The sequence below is a fragment of the Schistocerca piceifrons genome, chromosome 2 (assembly GCF_021461385.2).
Source record: "Schistocerca piceifrons isolate TAMUIC-IGC-003096 chromosome 2, iqSchPice1.1, whole genome shotgun sequence".
NCBI lineage: Eukaryota > Metazoa > Arthropoda > Insecta > Orthoptera > Acrididae > Schistocerca > Schistocerca piceifrons.
Window position 1 is genome coordinate 561,861,385 of NC_060139.1, and position 17,981 is coordinate 561,879,365.

General features: G+C 40.9%; 1 protein-coding gene across 1 annotated transcript in view; it reads left to right on the forward strand.

Annotated features, from left to right (window-relative positions):
- LOC124777709 (ATP-dependent RNA helicase DDX3X) overlaps positions 1-17,981 on the forward strand; it is a 175,174-nt gene that overhangs the window by 115,183 nt on the left and 42,010 nt on the right. The window contains exons 12-13 of the mRNA XM_047253205.1: positions 13,870-14,029; positions 14,242-14,360. Coding sequence (XP_047109161.1) covers positions 13,870-14,029; positions 14,242-14,360 — 279 coding nt within the window. The remainder of the gene's footprint in view (positions 1-13,869; positions 14,030-14,241; positions 14,361-17,981) is intronic.

A 17,981-nucleotide genomic window follows, 5' to 3' on the forward strand; every position in this document is an offset into this window, starting at 1 on the left:
AAAAAGTTTTTTTAGGCATTCACAAATGTTCGATATGTGCCCCTTTAGTGATTCGGCAGACATCAAGCCGATAATCAAGTTCCTCACACACTCGGCGCAGCATGTCCCCATCAATGAGTTCGAAAGCATCGTTGATGCGAGCTCGCAGTTCTGGCACGTTTCTTGGTAGAGGAGGTTTAAACACTGAATCTTTCACATAACCCCACAGAAAGAAATCGCATGGGGTTAAGCCGGGAGAGCGTGGAGGCCATGACATGAATTGCTGATCATGATCTCCATCACGACCGATCCATCGGTTTTCCAATCTCCTGTTTAAGAAATGCCGAACATCATGATGGAAGTGCGGTGGAGCACCATCCTGTTGAAAGATGAAGTCGGTGCTGTTGGTCTCCAGTTGTGGCATGAGCCAATTTTCCAGCATGTCCAGATACACGTGTCCTGTAACGTTTTTTTCACAGAAGAAAAAGGGGCTGTAAACTTTAAACCGTGAGATTGCACAAAACATGTTAACTTTTGGTGAATTGCGAATTTGCTGCACGGATGCGTGAGGATTCTCTACCGCCCAGATTTGCACATTGTGTCTGTTCACTTCACCATTAAGAAAAAATGTTGCTTCATCACTGAAAACAAGTTTCCCACTGAACGCATCCTCTTCCATGAGCTGTTGCAACCGTGCCGAAAATTCAAAGCGTTTGACTTTGTCATCGGGTGTCAGGGCTTGTAGCAATTGTAAACTGTAAGGCTTCTGCTTTAGCCTTTTCCGTAAGATTTTCCAAACCGTCGGCTGTGGTATGTTTAGCTCCCTGCTTGCTTTATTCGTCAACTTCTGCGGGCTACGCGTGAAACTTGCCCGCACGCGTTCAACCGTTTCTTCACTCACTGCGGGCCGACCCGTTGATTTCCCCTTACAGAGGCATCCAGAAGCTTTAAACTGCGCATATCATCACCGAATGGAGTTAGCGGTTGGTGGATCTTTGTTGAACTTCGTCCTGAAGTGTCGTTGCACTGTTATGACTGACTGATGTGAGTGCATTTCAAGCACGACATACGCTTTCTCGGCTCCTGTCGCCATTTTGTCTCACTGCGCTCGCGAGCGCTCTGGCAGCAGAAACCTGAAGTGCGGCTTCAGCCGAACAAAACTTGGAGTTTTTCTATGTATCCGTAGTGTGTCGTGACCATATGTCAATGAATGGGGCTACAGTGATTTATGAAATCGCTTCAATCATTTGTAATAGCCCTGTATATTCTTCCGCGTTTGCTGTTGTCTCACTCTGGTTTCGTAGTTTATTAGGCAGACTGGATTTAAATGATATAGCAGCAAACACGAAAGAATACATGGCATAATGTTTACATTCTTCTACCTTTTCTTTTTAATTTATTTACTGACGCAGAGGTTTTGGCACCAGTATTTATCTTTGTGCCTGCCAAGCATACCTGTTAGTCTTGTGTAGTTCGCAAATGAACTTGTTCGGAAGAGCACTCCCACAGGCGAACTACACGAACTAGTTCACAGATAACCTCAATACTTAGTTCATTCGCTCTTTTTTGAAGACCGGAGGACAATAGCGAGACGGAGGAAGGACAATAGCGAGACGGAGTGAGAGCCCGCAGTAGGCTTTTAAAATAAAAAAAAATAAATAAATAAAAATAAAAAATTTAAAAAAAATCACGTGACCCGCCCCTCCCCCCGGCTCGCTAATGAGTGTAATATCGTGCTGAGCGTCTGCCAGCTGCAGTTACATAGTTCAGTGCTGCAAATTTTCTGTTTTACGGTATTCTGCATTGCAGTGTCTGACATATGACCATACTGTCAAGAAGTAAAATCGTACACAGCGTTAGGTAAGTACAGTACTTAAATGTGTAATGTAAAATGACTATCATTATGTAACAATGGGCTTCTACAATGCGATGGTGTGGAGTACGGTAATGTGTGTCGGTTGATTATAAGATTACTATGTTTTGTTTTAGGCTGTTTATTACGATGTCATCAAAAAGGAAACATAGTTCCTTGTGGACACACATCACTGAAGACACAGATAAAAGAAAAGCAAAATGTAACCACTGTTCAACATTAATAAGTATTGCAAGAGGCTCAAATGGAAATTTTACCCGGCATATGAAATCAAAACACAATTTAATCCCAATAACGATGGAAAGGCAACCACCGATAGTGTCAAGTTTAAATTCACTGCGAGCAAATCAAACTACATCCTTATTGCAGAATGTTATTTCGGTATCAGCCTCCCAACAATCAATGAACCAATATATTCAAAGACCACCGTCAGTCCGAAAGGTTGAAGAAATAGGTAGACAAGTTGTCAAGATGGTAGCTAAAGGGCATCACGCTCTACGAATTGTGAAAGAAAAAGACTTTTGAAAACTGATAGAATTAGTTTCTCAGTGCCCAAACTACAAACTTCCATCAAGAAAAAAGTTATCGTAAAATTTAATATCGAGGGTTCACAATGACATAATGGATGAAGTACAAAAGAAGGTGCAAGCTGTATCTGCATTCTCTCTCACAACTGATGGTTGGACGTCAAGGAATAATGAAAGCTATATAGCCATTGTAGCCCACGTTATAGATGAAGAGACTAAACTTCAGTCGGCATTACTTGGTTGTATTAATTATAAAGAGTGGCATGCCAGCCGAAACTTGTGCAATTTCATGAAAGACGTTATGACAGACGGGCATATTTCCCACAAAGATGCTGCTATTGTTAGCGATAATGCTGCAAATATCTTATCTGTTGTCAGACTTGGTGAGTGGCGATCAGTCTCATGTTTCGCCCACTCTCTAAATCTTCTTGTACAAGAAGCTACTAAAGAAATATCTGACGTTTTGGCGCAAGTTAAAAATATTGTAGAGTTTTTCAATCGTAGTACACAAGATCAAAAAAAACCTTATTGCTACACAACAGCAAATGCATCGGCCTGTCCTCAAGCTCAAACAGGACGTCCAGACCCGCTGGAATTCTACTTTTGACATGCTTCAGCGAATAATGAAGGTAAAGGATGCAGTGATTGTTACGTTAGCACTTCTGCGCTCTGACCTAACAATAAAAGAAAGTGACTGGCAAGTAAGAAGAGTTGTGCCCTTATTTAGTCCAGTCTATGAAATTGCGGTAGAAATAAGTGCCGAAAGAAATGTGACTTTGTCAAAAGTTATTATGTTATTAAAAAAATTGTCGCTGTGCAATCAGTTCTCAAGAAAGACATGGAAGACTGTTCTAAAGATTTAGATAGTAACATTCTGTATGCTGAGTGTACTATTCTGGACCCCCGATTTAGACAGAGAGGATTTAGAAATCAAAAAGCTTGTGAAGTTGCAATACAATGCCTCAAAAATAAAGTTGGCAGAGTGCAGTTACTTCAGAGGGAGAATAGAGATATTTTAGTGGCTGACCCTATTGCTAGCGACTCTTTGGCGTCTTGTTCTAGTAACAGCAGTAATGAAAATAAAAAAAAGACTCTATATGGGACAAGTATGACCAAGAAATAAGAAAAATCACTAGACCAGATAACCAACTTGCTGCTGGTATTCGCGAACTCGATAGATACCTCAATGAAGAGTATTTAGATCGAAAAAAATGATCCGCTTGAGTGGTGGCACGAGTGTCATCAGTTACATCCTCATGTATATGCATATGTGTTAAAGAGATTTTGCATAGTAGCGACATCAGTACCCTGCGAACGCGTTTTTTCGGCGATCGGACAAATCCTTAATGAACGAAGAACACTGTTATCAGGGAACAAAGTTTCCAAATTGATGTTTTTACATAATAATATGCAATTTTTTCTAATATTTCACTTGAAAATTAGAAGACTGATTATTTAAAGAATGATTATGCAAAACGCAAAAAGTATGCTTCAGAATACGATCTTACTCGGGTCATAGTTATTTTTTGTATGTCTAATTGTTTGGTAACAAGTTATAAGTGTTAGTGTTTCTTCTGTTAATGAAACACATTTAGCATATTCTGTAAGTAATATTCCTACAATGAACTGATTGATAAGTAAATAAATATATTTTAAAATTAAAATACTAACAGTGCACTGTATGTAAAGTAAAGTAGTTGACTACCCCATTTTACCCATTTGTGTAAGTGACTGGTTTATTTGCCCTTTCGAAGTCTAATTATTTGACATAAAACTGTAATAATACAGGTATTGGCAACACTGGTCATTATTTAAAAGACTAGCGTAATGAATGAAAGAGCGTGTGCAGTAGCGGTAACAAAGCTAGCTAACGGTCTTTCTGGAAATCGAGATGGGAGATAACGAACTAAAAGAGCGACCTAGTTCGCGACGGAACCACGAATTAAACTGAATTTTCCCAGTCGCGAACTATTATGCGCAAGACTAATATCTGTGTTGCGCTACATATATTTGATGGCAGAAGTTAGTTGTGGCGACACTTACCAACATTTTTCAGAACTGTTGCTTACCTTGCACTCGATTCCAAGTCGCAGGCCGTTTTTTGGATACAAAAACCGGAAAAAAAGTGTGGCTTAGATTTGAGTAAATACGGTAGGTTGGGCACAGAACCAAATGTGTTTTTTTTTTTTTTCTTTTAAGAAAAAAATTCTTATGAATGTGATTATCTTTCACTGTTCTCCCCATCTTCGGTCCACAACAGTTGCTGTCAGGTGCGTTGCTCTCGGCTTTCATCTCATTGAGATTCCTTGCATCATTTTGTCAGACAGTTGACTTGGTTACTACAGCTAAGACATCACAAAGCGAAAGTATTCAAGACCCTCAACATTTTGGTGCCTCAGTCATAGACCACCAGGAACACATCAGCTCCTGCAGTATTAATCTTGTATAGAATTGTGGAAAAAACACAGTATGTTTTAATTTGGCCATTGTATCTAAAAGTTATCAATTGTATTTTCTGTGAGGAGACCAGCCTGCTTTTAGCATTCAGAACCAGCCTTAATTTCCTTGTGTGCTGAGACCAATCAAGCAAACACTTGCCTAAGGTGGCATCTGCTTTTAATGTGCCAAGCATAAAATGCCTTTCCAGTTTCCCTGTCAGTAGCTTTCACATTCATTTTTCTTTCATCTACATCCATATGTGTATTCTGCAAGCCACCGTTTGGTGTGAGACAGAGGGTACCCTGTACCATTACTAGACATTTACTTTTCTGTTCACTGGCAAATAGTGAGGGGGAAAAAGACTGTCTATATGCCTCCGTATGAGCCCGAATTTCATGTCTTATCTTTGTGGTCCTTAGTGGAATGTATGTTGGCAGAAAGTATAATCATTCTGTAGTCAGCCCTAAATGCTGGTTCTCTAAATTTTCTCCATAGTGCCCCTCAAAAAGAACATCGCCCTCCCTTCAGTGATTCCCATTTGAGTTCCTGAAGCATCTCTCTGATACTTCCACATTGTTCGAATCTACCGGTAATAAATCTAGCAACCCGTCTCTGAATTTCTTTGATGTATTCCTTTAATCCGACCTGGTACGTGTCCTAAATATCTGAACAGTTGTCAATGGTGGGTCACTTTACTGTCCTGTATGCAGTCTCCTTTACGAGTGAACCACACCTCCATAAAATTTTCTCAATAAACCAAAGTTGACCATTTGCCTTTCCAACTATAATTCGTACTTTCTCATACTACTTAATATTGCTTTGTAATGCTACGCCTAGGTATTGAATCGACGTGACTACTAATGCTGTATTTGAACATTGTGGGTTTGTTTTTCCTACTCATCTACATTACCTTACATCGTCCACATTTAGAGCTAGTTGATGTACATCACACCAAATAGAAATTTTGTGTTAAGTCATTTTGTATCCTCTTCCAGTCACTCCATGCTGACTCCTTTCCATACACCTCAGCATCATTGACAAACAGCCTCTGACTGCTACTTACTCTGGCTGCTACTTACTCTGGCTGCTACTTACTCTGGCTGCTACTTACTCTGGCTGCTACTTACTCTGGCTGCTACTTACTCTGGCTGCTACTTACTCTGGCTGCTACTTACTCTGGCTGCTACTTACTCTGGCTGCTACTTACTCTGGCTGCTACTTACTCTGGCTGCTACTTACTCTGGCTGCTACTTACTCTGGCTGCTACTTACTCTGGCTGCTACTTACTCTGGCTGCTACTTACTCTGGCTGCTACTTACTCTGGCTGCTACTTACTCTGGCTGCTACTTACTCTGGCTGCTACTTACTCTGGCTGCTACTTACTCTGGCTGCTACTTACTCTGGCTGCTACTTACTCTGGCTGCTACTTACTCTGGCTGCTACTTACTCTGGCTGCTACTTACTCTGGCTGCTACTTACTCTGGCTGCTACTTACTCTGGCTGCTACTTACTCTGGCTGCTACTTACTCTGGCTGCTACTTACTCTGGCTGCTACTTACTCTGGCTGCTACTTACTCTGGCTGCTACTTACTCTGGCTGCTACTTACTCTGGCTGCTACTTACTCTGGCTGCTACTTACTCTGGCTGCTACTTACTCTGGCTGCTACTTACTCTGGCTGCTACTTACTCTGGCTGCTAGATTATTTATGTATATAGAAAATAGCGGTCCGATCACACTTCCCTGGGGCATTTGTGATGATACCCTTGCCTCTGGTGAACACTCGCTGTTGAGGACATCGTACTTGTTGTGTTACTGAAGAAGTCATAGAGCCTCTCGCATATCTGGGGAACCTATTCTGTATGCTTGTATGTTTAATGGTCAGCAGTGTGGTGCTGTGTCAAATGCTTTACAGAAAACTAAGGATATGGAAATTGCCTATTGGCCCTTCATTCATAAGAGAAGCGCAAGCTGAGTTTCACGCGAGTGATATTTTCTAAAACCTTGCTGAATTGTGGACAGAAACTTTTCCTTCTCAAGGCAGTTTATTATAGTCAAACTGAGAATATGTTCAAAGATTCTGCAGCAAACTGATGTTATGTATATTGGTCTGCAAAATTTCAGGTCCGTTCTTTTACCCTTCTTATATACAGGAATCACCTGTGCTTTTTCCAGCACTGGGGCTTTCTGCTGGGCAAGAGATTGACATTAATACAAGCTAAGTAAAGGGCCATTGCTGTAGAGCACTCTCCCTAAAATCAAACTGGGAGTCCATCAAGATGTTGCAACTTATTTGCTTTCAACTCTTTCCGTTATTTCTCTCTGACAGAGATGCTTGTTACTGTGTCCTCCATACAGGAGTCTGTGTGATGGTGAAGTGGTGGTATGTTTGTACAGCACTCCTGTATGAATGATTTTTTAAATGAGTGTTTCAAACTTTGCATTTAATTTTGCTATATTCTACTGCTGAACCAGACTGGCCAACAAGTGACTGGATAGAAGCCTAGACTGACTTAGCGAAATAATGTAGGCCAGAATAATCTCAGATTCTTGTCAAGATATTTTGTTAAGTTATGATGGTCGTGGTTGTTGTAAGCTTCATTATCGATCTTTTTACAGGCGCACGAATTTCTATTAACTTTTGCTTGTTGTGTTTTCCGCATTCTTTTGAACTGTGTGTTCAACAGCTTTTGCTTTCTTAGCATTTTTTGAACTTCATTGTTAACCACAGTGTGTCTACTCCATCCTTAATGTACATACTGGCACATACTTCTCCAGCGTATGATTTGCAAGCCATTTAAGCTTTGGCTGTAACTCCTTCCATGTTCATCGTGCTGGAACAAAATATCAGTTCATTGTCTAAGTTGGATGGTAACAACTATCTATGTACTCTTACTAAAAGAAATAATCTCCTAGCCTTCTTGACTGATTTATTAACTTTAGCTACCAAAGTCGCCATGATACCCATGTCACTAATCCCTGTCTCCATACTGATGCTATCTGTTTGGTCAGCCCTGTTCGTAGCTATAACGTCTTTTATGTCCATTGCATGTGGGCTCTTTCATAAGCTGCTCAAGATAGCTTTCAGAAAAGTGTTCAAAAGACTGCCTGTATCCTCCCTGCAATGAATCCATAGATGTCCCAGTCTGTGCCCAGTAGGTTAGTCACCTCCAGCTCATATCTGGTTATTCTGACATCACTGTCTATAGACTTTCCTTCAGTGATTTTAAAATCATCGCAGCAGAATCGGGTGGCCAGTAAAAACATCAAACGATTAACTTGTTTTCACCTAGACATGTTATACTTGACCAGATAGCTTCACTGTCACACTCAAATTGGATCTCAGTAGAGAAAATATTTTTGTCAACCCCCCTCCTATGGCATAAATCTGTTTTTTGGTATATGTTCTATGAATTGCTAAACATCTAAGAACAGTCTACTTAGTTTTAGCCAGCTCTCGGGCCCAAAAATAATTTGAGCATGAGCAGTCCCCTGGAGGGCAGTAAATTTTGGGCTTCATTATGAATACTTCGACAATTTACTGACTAAATTTTGACAATTGAAGTGCTTTCACTGACCAGGGTCTCCTTTTACTATCTGCAAGTCAACTGGCAAGTGTTCACCAGACAACGTCGATCTGTCACCTACCGTATTTACTCGAATCTAAGCCGCACGTGAAAAATGAGACTCGAAATAAAGGGAAAAAAAATTCCCAAATCTAAGCCGCACCTGAAATTTGCGACTCGAAATTCGAGGGGGGAGAAAAGTTTTAGGCCGCACCTCCAAATCGAAACAACGTTGGTCCATTGTAGTATGAGACACAATTTACGTCGAATGAATGACGATACAGCGACAGTAGTTTGGTTCGAGTCGTAAGCTTAGCAGTTAAGCTTTACCAGGTAGCCATTGCTATGCGTCAGGCGCTCCGTCCGTATTTATACGAGTACCCTTCCTTTTTCACGTGCTCTGTCTGGTTTGAATCGATTGCTTATTTTGCTTTGATCTGATAAGTGCCGTTTTCTTTGTTACAGGTGTTCACGTCATCCTAAGCTGAAAATTCATTACTGTACTGTGTCATGCATTGTTTGTCGCAAACTGATAGTGCGTGTTTATGGCCTGTCGCCGCTCGCGGCACGGCTTGCTTTTGTGCGCGCTACCGCCGCTTTCAAAAAAAAAGAGAGAGAGAGAGAGAGAGAGAGAGAGAGAGAGAGAGAGAGAGAGAGAGGAATCATGTCATTAGCGAAACAATGGCAAGAGACTGCTATTTGTTGTTACTTACACTGCTGCTTTCTTTGATAATGATCAACAAGAACCAAATAATAGACTGCGTATGAGAGAACATGTTCTGAACGAGAGTTCGGCGAAAATTTTTCTCCGTTTGAAAATCTTTGCAGCCGCATCTTTAGTACATCAAATTCTGCACAGAAATTAGTCATCTTAGATTTAAAAATCTAGTCAGTTGCCGTGCTTCATTTCTGACTGTATCACAATAGGCATAAGAATAATACGAATATAAACATGACACGATACGTATATTCTTCCGCGTTTGCTGTTGTCTCACTCTAGTTTGGTAGTTTATTAGGCAGACAGGATTTAAATGAGATAGCAGCAAACGCGAAAGAATACATGGCAAAATGTTTATATTCGATTATTCTTATGGTGAAGAGAATACTGCATGTGATTCACATTTCATCAGGTTCCTATTAGCAACCATCTCTTCTCACTGGTAGGAAAAAATTCAGAACGTAGAGTTGGCCATATTGACAAACATCCTAAACAGTCTTGCCAGTCGGATTTTCGTAGTACATTGAAATTCTGCTACATTCGAAGATGAACAATACGGAATTTGTATTTACTTCGTTGGATAATGGGTTTTGGCGAAAGTATTTATCTTTGTGCCTACAAAGCATATCTGTGTAGCGCTACATATATTCGACAGCAGAAGTTATAGTTGTAGCGGCACCTACCAACATTTTTCAGAACTTTGCTTGCTTTGCACTCGATTCTAAGCCGCAGGCGGTTTTTTGGATTACAAAAATCGGAAAAAAAGTGCGGCTTAGATTCGAGTAAATACAGTAGCCTAAAAAACTCACTATGTGCACTCCCCATTACTCTGCTAACCTAGGTAGCTGCTTCTTTCATGTAGTGCATCCCTCTGACCTCTCAGAGGCAGTCCTGCATTTCCCCACCTGATAACGCAGTTCCAGAAATCTACAGCCAAGACTGTCACAGAGTTGATGAAGCTCTAGCTTGAGACCCTCCATTTATCTCCAAGCCAAAGAACCCTGATCGACTCTGGAAACAGTGCTGCAAATTGGGAGCTTTGCTTGCACCCCATTCGTGAGGCCAGCAGCCTCCACCACTTCAGCGAGCAGCCTGTATGTAACCTGCACACTTAAGAGCAACAGCCAAGGCCGCCTCCACATCTCGGATGAGGCCCACCAGCAGTCACACAAAGTGCACATTGGCTTTCTTTCCACCCTGAGTGCTATCTGCCAAGGGGCTCCATTATGTGCCTAATGTCAGAGGTTCTGATAACAAGTAAATCCTTCCCCACCCCACTCCATGTACTTGCTCAGACCCTGCTAAAGGAGCTGCCACCTGTCCACTCACAGAAGCATTACCACCTGCCAATCATCCTCCTGTGAGAGAAGATAGCTGCATCACGTTCACTAGGATGTACTCCGGCAGCAGAGCCGGTGGTCAAAATAGGTGACACCTTAGGTGTCCCATGTGATGTACCAAGATTCTCCGCCACTGCTGCACTCTTAGGCAGCAGCCTGAAGATGGCTAACTGTCAACAAAAGCACATTCAGCTTTTTGCGAATTGTGGCCAGCTCCTCCTGCAGCCACACTTTGCCTGTGCATGTCCTACACATGCTAGTATTACAACTGAAGAACTGACTGTAAGAGCACAGAAAGAATCCTAGTTGTGCAACTTGCTAACCTCTTAACGTGTCGCCAATGAAAGCTGATGCCTTTTGATCTCTGTAGCTGGCTGTTCAGCAGAAAAGAAAATCACTCTACAGAGTGCCTGGCATCTCTTTGCAGCTAATAATATGCGTGATTATTTTTTTAAGTTAAAGTACAAGAAATTTAAGAAATAAGCTACTAAGAAAACACAGAAGCAGCTATGTAACTTGCTACTATCCAGGTGTATACCGGATGGCAGTCGGAGCCTGACTCTATTCCATGTAATATTATCCTTTTTTTTTGTGAAAACAGTGAAATCATGGATTCCAGAAACCTTAGATTATTGGAGCTTGTTGAAAAAATAAAACACTCATGAAGTATGTTTTTAGGTCAGTGTTTAAAGAAAGTTCCAGTGAACACTTCATGGAAGTCACAGTAGGCTTATGTGGAACCTCCTTGTATGAAGTTGTATTCCCTGAATTTGCTCTCTACTGGGTGTCCAAAGTGTCTCTTTTACTTAAGAAAAAGGAAGAGGAACAGTGTAGATTTCAAAATGGATGAATTTAGACTAATGTTTGCAAATGAGTTATCTGACAACAAAATAGAGCAGCAAGCTGTGACCTGCTGAGCTTTTTTTTGTCAGATTTTCCAAATGTTATATCTTATTCAGGAGTGTTATTTGCAGATAAATGTGTGATACATCACCAGGGTTGCCACAAGTTCAGGAAACTTCAGAAGTGTCAGGGAAATTTGAAAAAACACATAATCTTACTATTGTTTCAGTAGATGAAATGGTTTATTTATTGAGATGTTGTGCATATTGCTGGCTGGATGCAGCAGAGTTTGTGTGCTGCTTACTATTCCCTCATTGTTACTGCTTCTTCCCTTCCTACCACTCCCTCAGCTTGCACTCAGTGCTGCCATCACTTCTTGCCACTAGCCTATCAGCTGCCGACTAGAGGCAGGGAGGCATGAGGAATGGTTTGTTTGGATTTGATTCTTGAAGATTATTGACACAGTGGCTGGAGATGGTGGTCATGTGTGCATGAGTTGTGTCAGAGTGATTGTGTGAATGTATATCTGTGCGATATTGTTTTGGCTATGGCCAAAAATTTGAGTGTGTTATTGTCTTTTCTACCAGCCTGTCTGCAGCTCAGAGATCATCTTTATGGTGAGTTGCTACCTATCGTCATTAATATTGGTTCTCAGAGTATTTGCACAAGTTATCTGTTGCATGGATTGATCACTGTGGTCTCATTTCAACAACATTGTATCTGTGACACATGAATAGCTGGCCACATGAGTGGACTCCCATGACGGGCCAAAACCGCAAGCCATTTCTGCAGGTATCCGTTATGGATTGGGCCTGCTAATCTGAAGCCCACTGTTTCCTACCAATGTGCAAGCCCTGCCTATTGGATCTAGTCTCAGCGATCTGTCGCAGGTCGGGTCTGTTTGTGTGTAGCATAATGTAATGGATTTTTGTAGTTTATCCACAGACCCAGGACTTTATGCTCCTTGGCTGGCCAGAGGGCACTGGTGATGGATTTCTGGAATTGTGACTGTCTCACTGCAAGTACATTGTACAATGCCACATTTTATACAAATTTTATTTATTCTAGTACATATTGGCACTTCAAAAATAATTTATATATTAGAAAATATGGACGATGGCAGTCACAGGTGGCTTGTATGCAATGTGCTCATGTATTTCTCGAAAGAAAGTCGCGCAGTACCTTTAAAATAATAGACATAACACAGTCGGTAATAACCGACAATAACAAATATGCTAAACCAACGTTTTATTGGTGGTCACCTATAGTGTTGGTTTACTCAACTCTTCCCTGCCTTATACACGTCTTTAAAGAGGCCTTCTTTTTTTCTCAGGTTATTTCTGAAAAAGGTGAAGGTATTCTAAATCTGTTATGGTACTTGAAGGAAATGCATGCTTTTGTCACCAAATTTGTTTCATTTTATTGAAATGAATTAAGTTATCTTAATGAAACACACACACTATTTGGCTTGCTTTCTCCATCTGAAAACATTTCATTAGAAAAGATGTTGATGTTAGTACTTACGACAGAAGTCCTTACATTCTTTGTCAACCTATGTCCTTACTTTCTCTTGAGATCTCAAAATTTGTCGGGGAAAAATGCTATAAAAGTTGTCTGGAAATCAGGGAATTTCACTTGGAGAAACTTGTGGCAACCCTGATCACAGTAAATGTATGAGGAATGTAGTTTCTAGGTCAAAGGAAAAATCCCAATATAAGAAAGAGTAACAACGGGACCTGCATCATGCTATGTTGAAATAGGCAAGGCTGACGTGATACATGCCTGAACTTTGCAATTTCAGACATGCGTATGTGCAGATTTAAATTAATTGATTAATAACTAAAAATTGACTATTCTTTTTACTTTTTTAAGTGGGTCGTGCATCCAAAATTACTGCATTGAACAACCTCAGTTGTTCTACACTGGTTCTGTTACTGTTCTAATCTCAAACCTGGTGATAAACTGTAATCTGAATAACTTCAGGAGATGAAGATAAGTTTGATTTGTCATTTATTGGGATATGGTTAGGATCTAGCAATCTTGCACAAGTAAAACTTGAAACTGTAGGGTTGTCTGCTGCATCATACAGTATTTTGATTAAACATTTCCACACTAAGTTGTTTTTCCTCAATTGCTAGTGCACATCTTTATGGTCAAATCTCATTGGTCATCTGATAATTGTATTTGATTTCTGTAGTCAATACATGATTCCTTTAATTTTTCATTCCTGTAGTGACACAGATATAGTACAATCTTTGCCCTGAACCCACTGAAAGATTGGGTTATGACTAAAAGTTGAACATTAATGATTAGATAAAAAATATCTTCATGCTTTTTATCCTTCGCCTCTATAAACTAGACTACTGAGGGCAGTCCCCCTTTTTGAATTGTCCTGTTTGTCGATTAAATGGCAGAATGGTGTTATGGGGGGGGAAAAGATTGGGTATTTTTGAGAATTTATTTTCAAAGTGATAGAGAGCCTTACAGTTTGTAGTGTGTGTACATGTGCAGGAGTTAAATAATTAAATTTTGTTGAGTTGAGTTTGATAAACAAATATTCTAATAAAAAATGACCTATGTTTTTAGGTTTGGCAACATCCTTCTTTAATGAAAAGAACAAGAACCTGGTAAGAGATTTGGTGGAATTGATACAGGAGACAAAACAAGAGTTACCATCTTGGTTACAATCCTTGGCTAGTGACTCAAGGATGCCATCGAGTGGAAGACGTGGTGGTAGTAATAAACGGTTAGTTGTAGTACCTTGTTTATGAATTGTCTCTAATCAAGTGAACTTTTTTTTTTTTTTTTTTTTTTAGTGTAAACAGTTTTAAGTTAATTACGATGCCCAAATTTTAATTGGTTTTAGTCTGCAAGTTTGTGCGCACTTGATGGGGAGATCTAGTTAGGCTTTTTATGTAATTGGCAGTTCATAAGTTGATTTTATTTTTGTTTAAATAGGTTTGGTAGTGGAGGATTTGGTGCTCGTGATTATCGTCAAACAAGTGGTGGCAATCGTTCAGGTTCTTCAGGTGGTCGTTCTGGAGGCTACGGCTATGGAGGAGACAGCCATTCTGGAGGTATGCATTTTCTGTATTGTTCTTGTATGCATAAGTGTTTTTACCCATTTTGCTGTTTTTCATAGTGATGAACAATGCAGATAAAAATCTGGAACTTTGGTATGCAGTACCTCGAAGTACTATAATTAGAACTGACTCGCAGAACTTTAAATAAAAAAACTAAATATTTTAGACCTTACTTTCTGGCAAGTAGGTAATATTACACATATTGTTTCAACTACTGTAACCCCATTCACTGTGGGTGAGCTCTTTGGTGTCTTTGTTAGGAATTGCAGACGGTCTTCTAACTAGCACTGTACACATTATGCTTACACTATGCTGCTACCACTTGAGGGTGTGATGTTTTCTTTGATTGGAGCTGAATAGTAGTGGTTTAGTTAGTTGGTTATGTTAATATAATACTGTATATAAGCTTTTCTTAAATACTGTATATAAGCTTTTCTTACTTGCTAATATATTTGCTTGCTTGTAGAAATGAAAGCAAGCTACACAACAGACTATTTTGTAGGTGGTAGTAGAGTAGTGAAGAAGAACTACTCTAGCATTCTTCACAGACTAGGTAAAACTTAAAACAAAGGTGGATCAATAGTTTGTGCAGCACATAAATTAAAATCAGCATTGCAATGGCAAATGAGACATTTTGAAATCAAAGGAGTTTCCTGCTAAAATTTGAAGAAAAGATGCAAAGTGTTGTGTATGAAGTAACCATCTATATGGTGCTGAAACATAGGTAATAAGGAAAAAACTGGCTGGAGGCATTTGAAATACAGATTTAGTAGAGAAAGAACAAAGACATTGAATGGACAAGATAAAAAATAAGGTGGTATAACCTGTTAGTAAATTCATGAGCAAGCCACAGTTATAATAGGTGAGGTGGCCTTTCTGAGAAGAACCTTGCAACTACACTAAAGGCACATCCAAATTCTGTTACTCATTTCAAGAAGTGTAGTGCAGTGTGCTGTAATTTATATTGATTTTCTCTTATTTTTAATTACAGCGTCAGTGAATTTGAGTTTGCACTTTTAGTGATATATTTAGTTATTCGGAAATGACTGATAAGCATACCACATTGCAAGTAAATGTGCACAGTACAAAGTGGCGGTACTAAAAGAGTGAAGAATGTCTGGTTATTTGTAACATGAATACAGATTGTATTAAAGAGTCGACACAAGAATATCTGTTGGCTAATATTGCCAGTCCGAAACCAAGAGCGGAAACCTATAAGAAACTCGAACCTTAAGACAATAGGATGCATAAGAAAGGAACATGAAAATAAACCTCTTAGTTTACTCGAGTTGCCAACAAAGAATGCTAAGAATTTTGGGAGGAAACCGGTGACTTCAGACTCCTTTACAAAACCGATAATTTGAAAAATGATGGAGGACTTTACAGAAATAAAAAAAATAAAAAATAAAAAAAATAAATAGTGCTGACATTATGCACACAAAACAAAATTTTTCCTTGGTAGGAAGCAGTTTTGCAAGACATAATGGGAGAAACAGGAGAGTTGTAGCATCGCGCTTTAGTACCTGAATAGTGTAAATTCGCGTAGTTGTCGGTCTTCTGTTTTTGTTTTGAACGGTCAGTGTCGGTTGGTCACAGCCAGTGTGCTCCCTGCCGCCGTTGGATAAGCAGCTGCAGCAGCAAGTCGTATACCCCTAGCTTACTTATTTGTTACATAGTTTAATTCTTAATTTCTTTGTGTGTTTTTGGGTACTTGCATTGTTTAATTCATAAATTTCGGGCGTATTATAGTATTTGAGAGTTGTAGCATCGCGCTTTAGTGTTTACTTCATAGATTCTTACTTAAATTGCGTGTGATTGCTGTGTTCGGATGAGGGCTGAGTTGGCATTCCTTCGCTCACAGCTGCAAGCGGCGCTGACTTCGGTCGCACAGCTTGAGGCTGTTGCCAATGGGCACCACTGTGGGGGGCCGGACTTGGGTATCACGGGGATGTCAACCTCGTCCCGTCTGTCCCCAGATCGGTCTGCCGCTGTGGTTTCCCCGGTTGCTGCCCGCAGTGGGCTGAGCCCTCGCCTGTGGTTGATTGGGAGGTCGTTCCAAGGCGTGGCAGGCAGCGAAAGACGTCCCCGGAGGCTGATCAGAAAGCTTCCCCTGTGCGTCTGACAAACAGGTTTCAGGCACTGTCTCTGGCTGAGCCAGATGCAGCTGCCTGCCCTGTTTCAGAGGATGATTCTCAGTCTTCAAGGTCCGGGCAATCACAGAGGGTGGGCTTATTGGTAGTTGGGAGCTCCAATGTCAGGCGCGTAATGGGGCCCCTTACGGATATGGCGGCTAAGGAGGGAAAGAAATCCAGTGTGTACGCAGTGTGCATTCCGGGTGGAGTCATTCCTGATGTGGAAAAGGTCCTTCCGGATGCCATGAAGAGCCCAAGGTGCAGCCAGCTGCAGGTGGTGGCACATGTCGGCACTAATGACGTGCGTCGCTTTGGATCTGAGGAAATTCTCTCTGGATTCCAGCGGCTATCTGATTTGGTGAAGGCTGCCGGTCTTGCTTACGAGATGAAGGCAGAGCTCACCATCTGCAGCATCGTTGACAGAACCGACTGCGGACCTTTGGTGCAGAGCCGGGTGGAGGGTCTGAATCAGAGGCTCAGACGGTTTTTCGACCGTGTTGGCTGCAGATTCCTTGACTTGCGCCATAGGGTGGTGGGGTTTCGGGTTCCGCTGAATAGGTCAGGAGTTCACTACACTCAGCTGGCGGCTACACGGGTAGCGGAGGCTGTGTGGCGTGGACTGGGCGGTTTTTTAGGTTAGAAGGCCTCGGGAAAGCACGAGGTGGGCTGCAATCTCAAAGGGTGCATGGCAAATACAGGATGTGCTTGGATCAAGGAACAGTCGGAATTGTAGTTGAAATTGTTGTAGTTGTGCTGGGAAAGTCCCCGAGCTTCAAGCGCTAATGGAAAGCACAGAAGCTGAAATCGTTATAGGTACAGAAATCTGGCTAAAGCCTGAAATAAGTTCTGCAGAAATTTTTATGAAGTCTCAGACGGTGTTCAGGAAAGATAGATTATGCAGAATTGGTGGTGGAGTGTTTGTGTCTGTCAGTAGTGGTTTATCTTGTAGTGAAGTCGAAGTAGATACTCCGTGCGAATTGGTATGGGTGGAGGTTATACTTAACAGCCGAACTAAGTTAATAATTGGCTCCTTCTACCGACCCCCAGACTCCGATGATATAGTTGTGGAACAGTTCAGAGAAAATTTGAGTCTTGTAACCAATAAATACGCCACTCATACGGTTATAATTGGTGGGGACTTCAACCTTCCCTCGATATGTTGGCAAAAATACTTGTTCAAAACCGGTGGTAGGCAGAAAACATCTTCCGAGATTGTGCTAAATGCTTTCTCCGAAAATTATTTCGAGTAGTTAGTCCACGAACCCACGCGAATTGTAAATGGTTGCGAAAACACACTCGACCTCTTAGCCACAAACAATCCAGAGCTGATAGAGAGCATCATGACTGATACAGGGATTAGAGATCACAAGGTCGTTGTAGCTAGGCTCAATAACATTTCTTCCAAATCCACCAGAAACAAATGCAAAATAATTTTATTTAAAAAAGCGGATAAAGTGTCACTAGAAGCCTTACTAAGAGACAA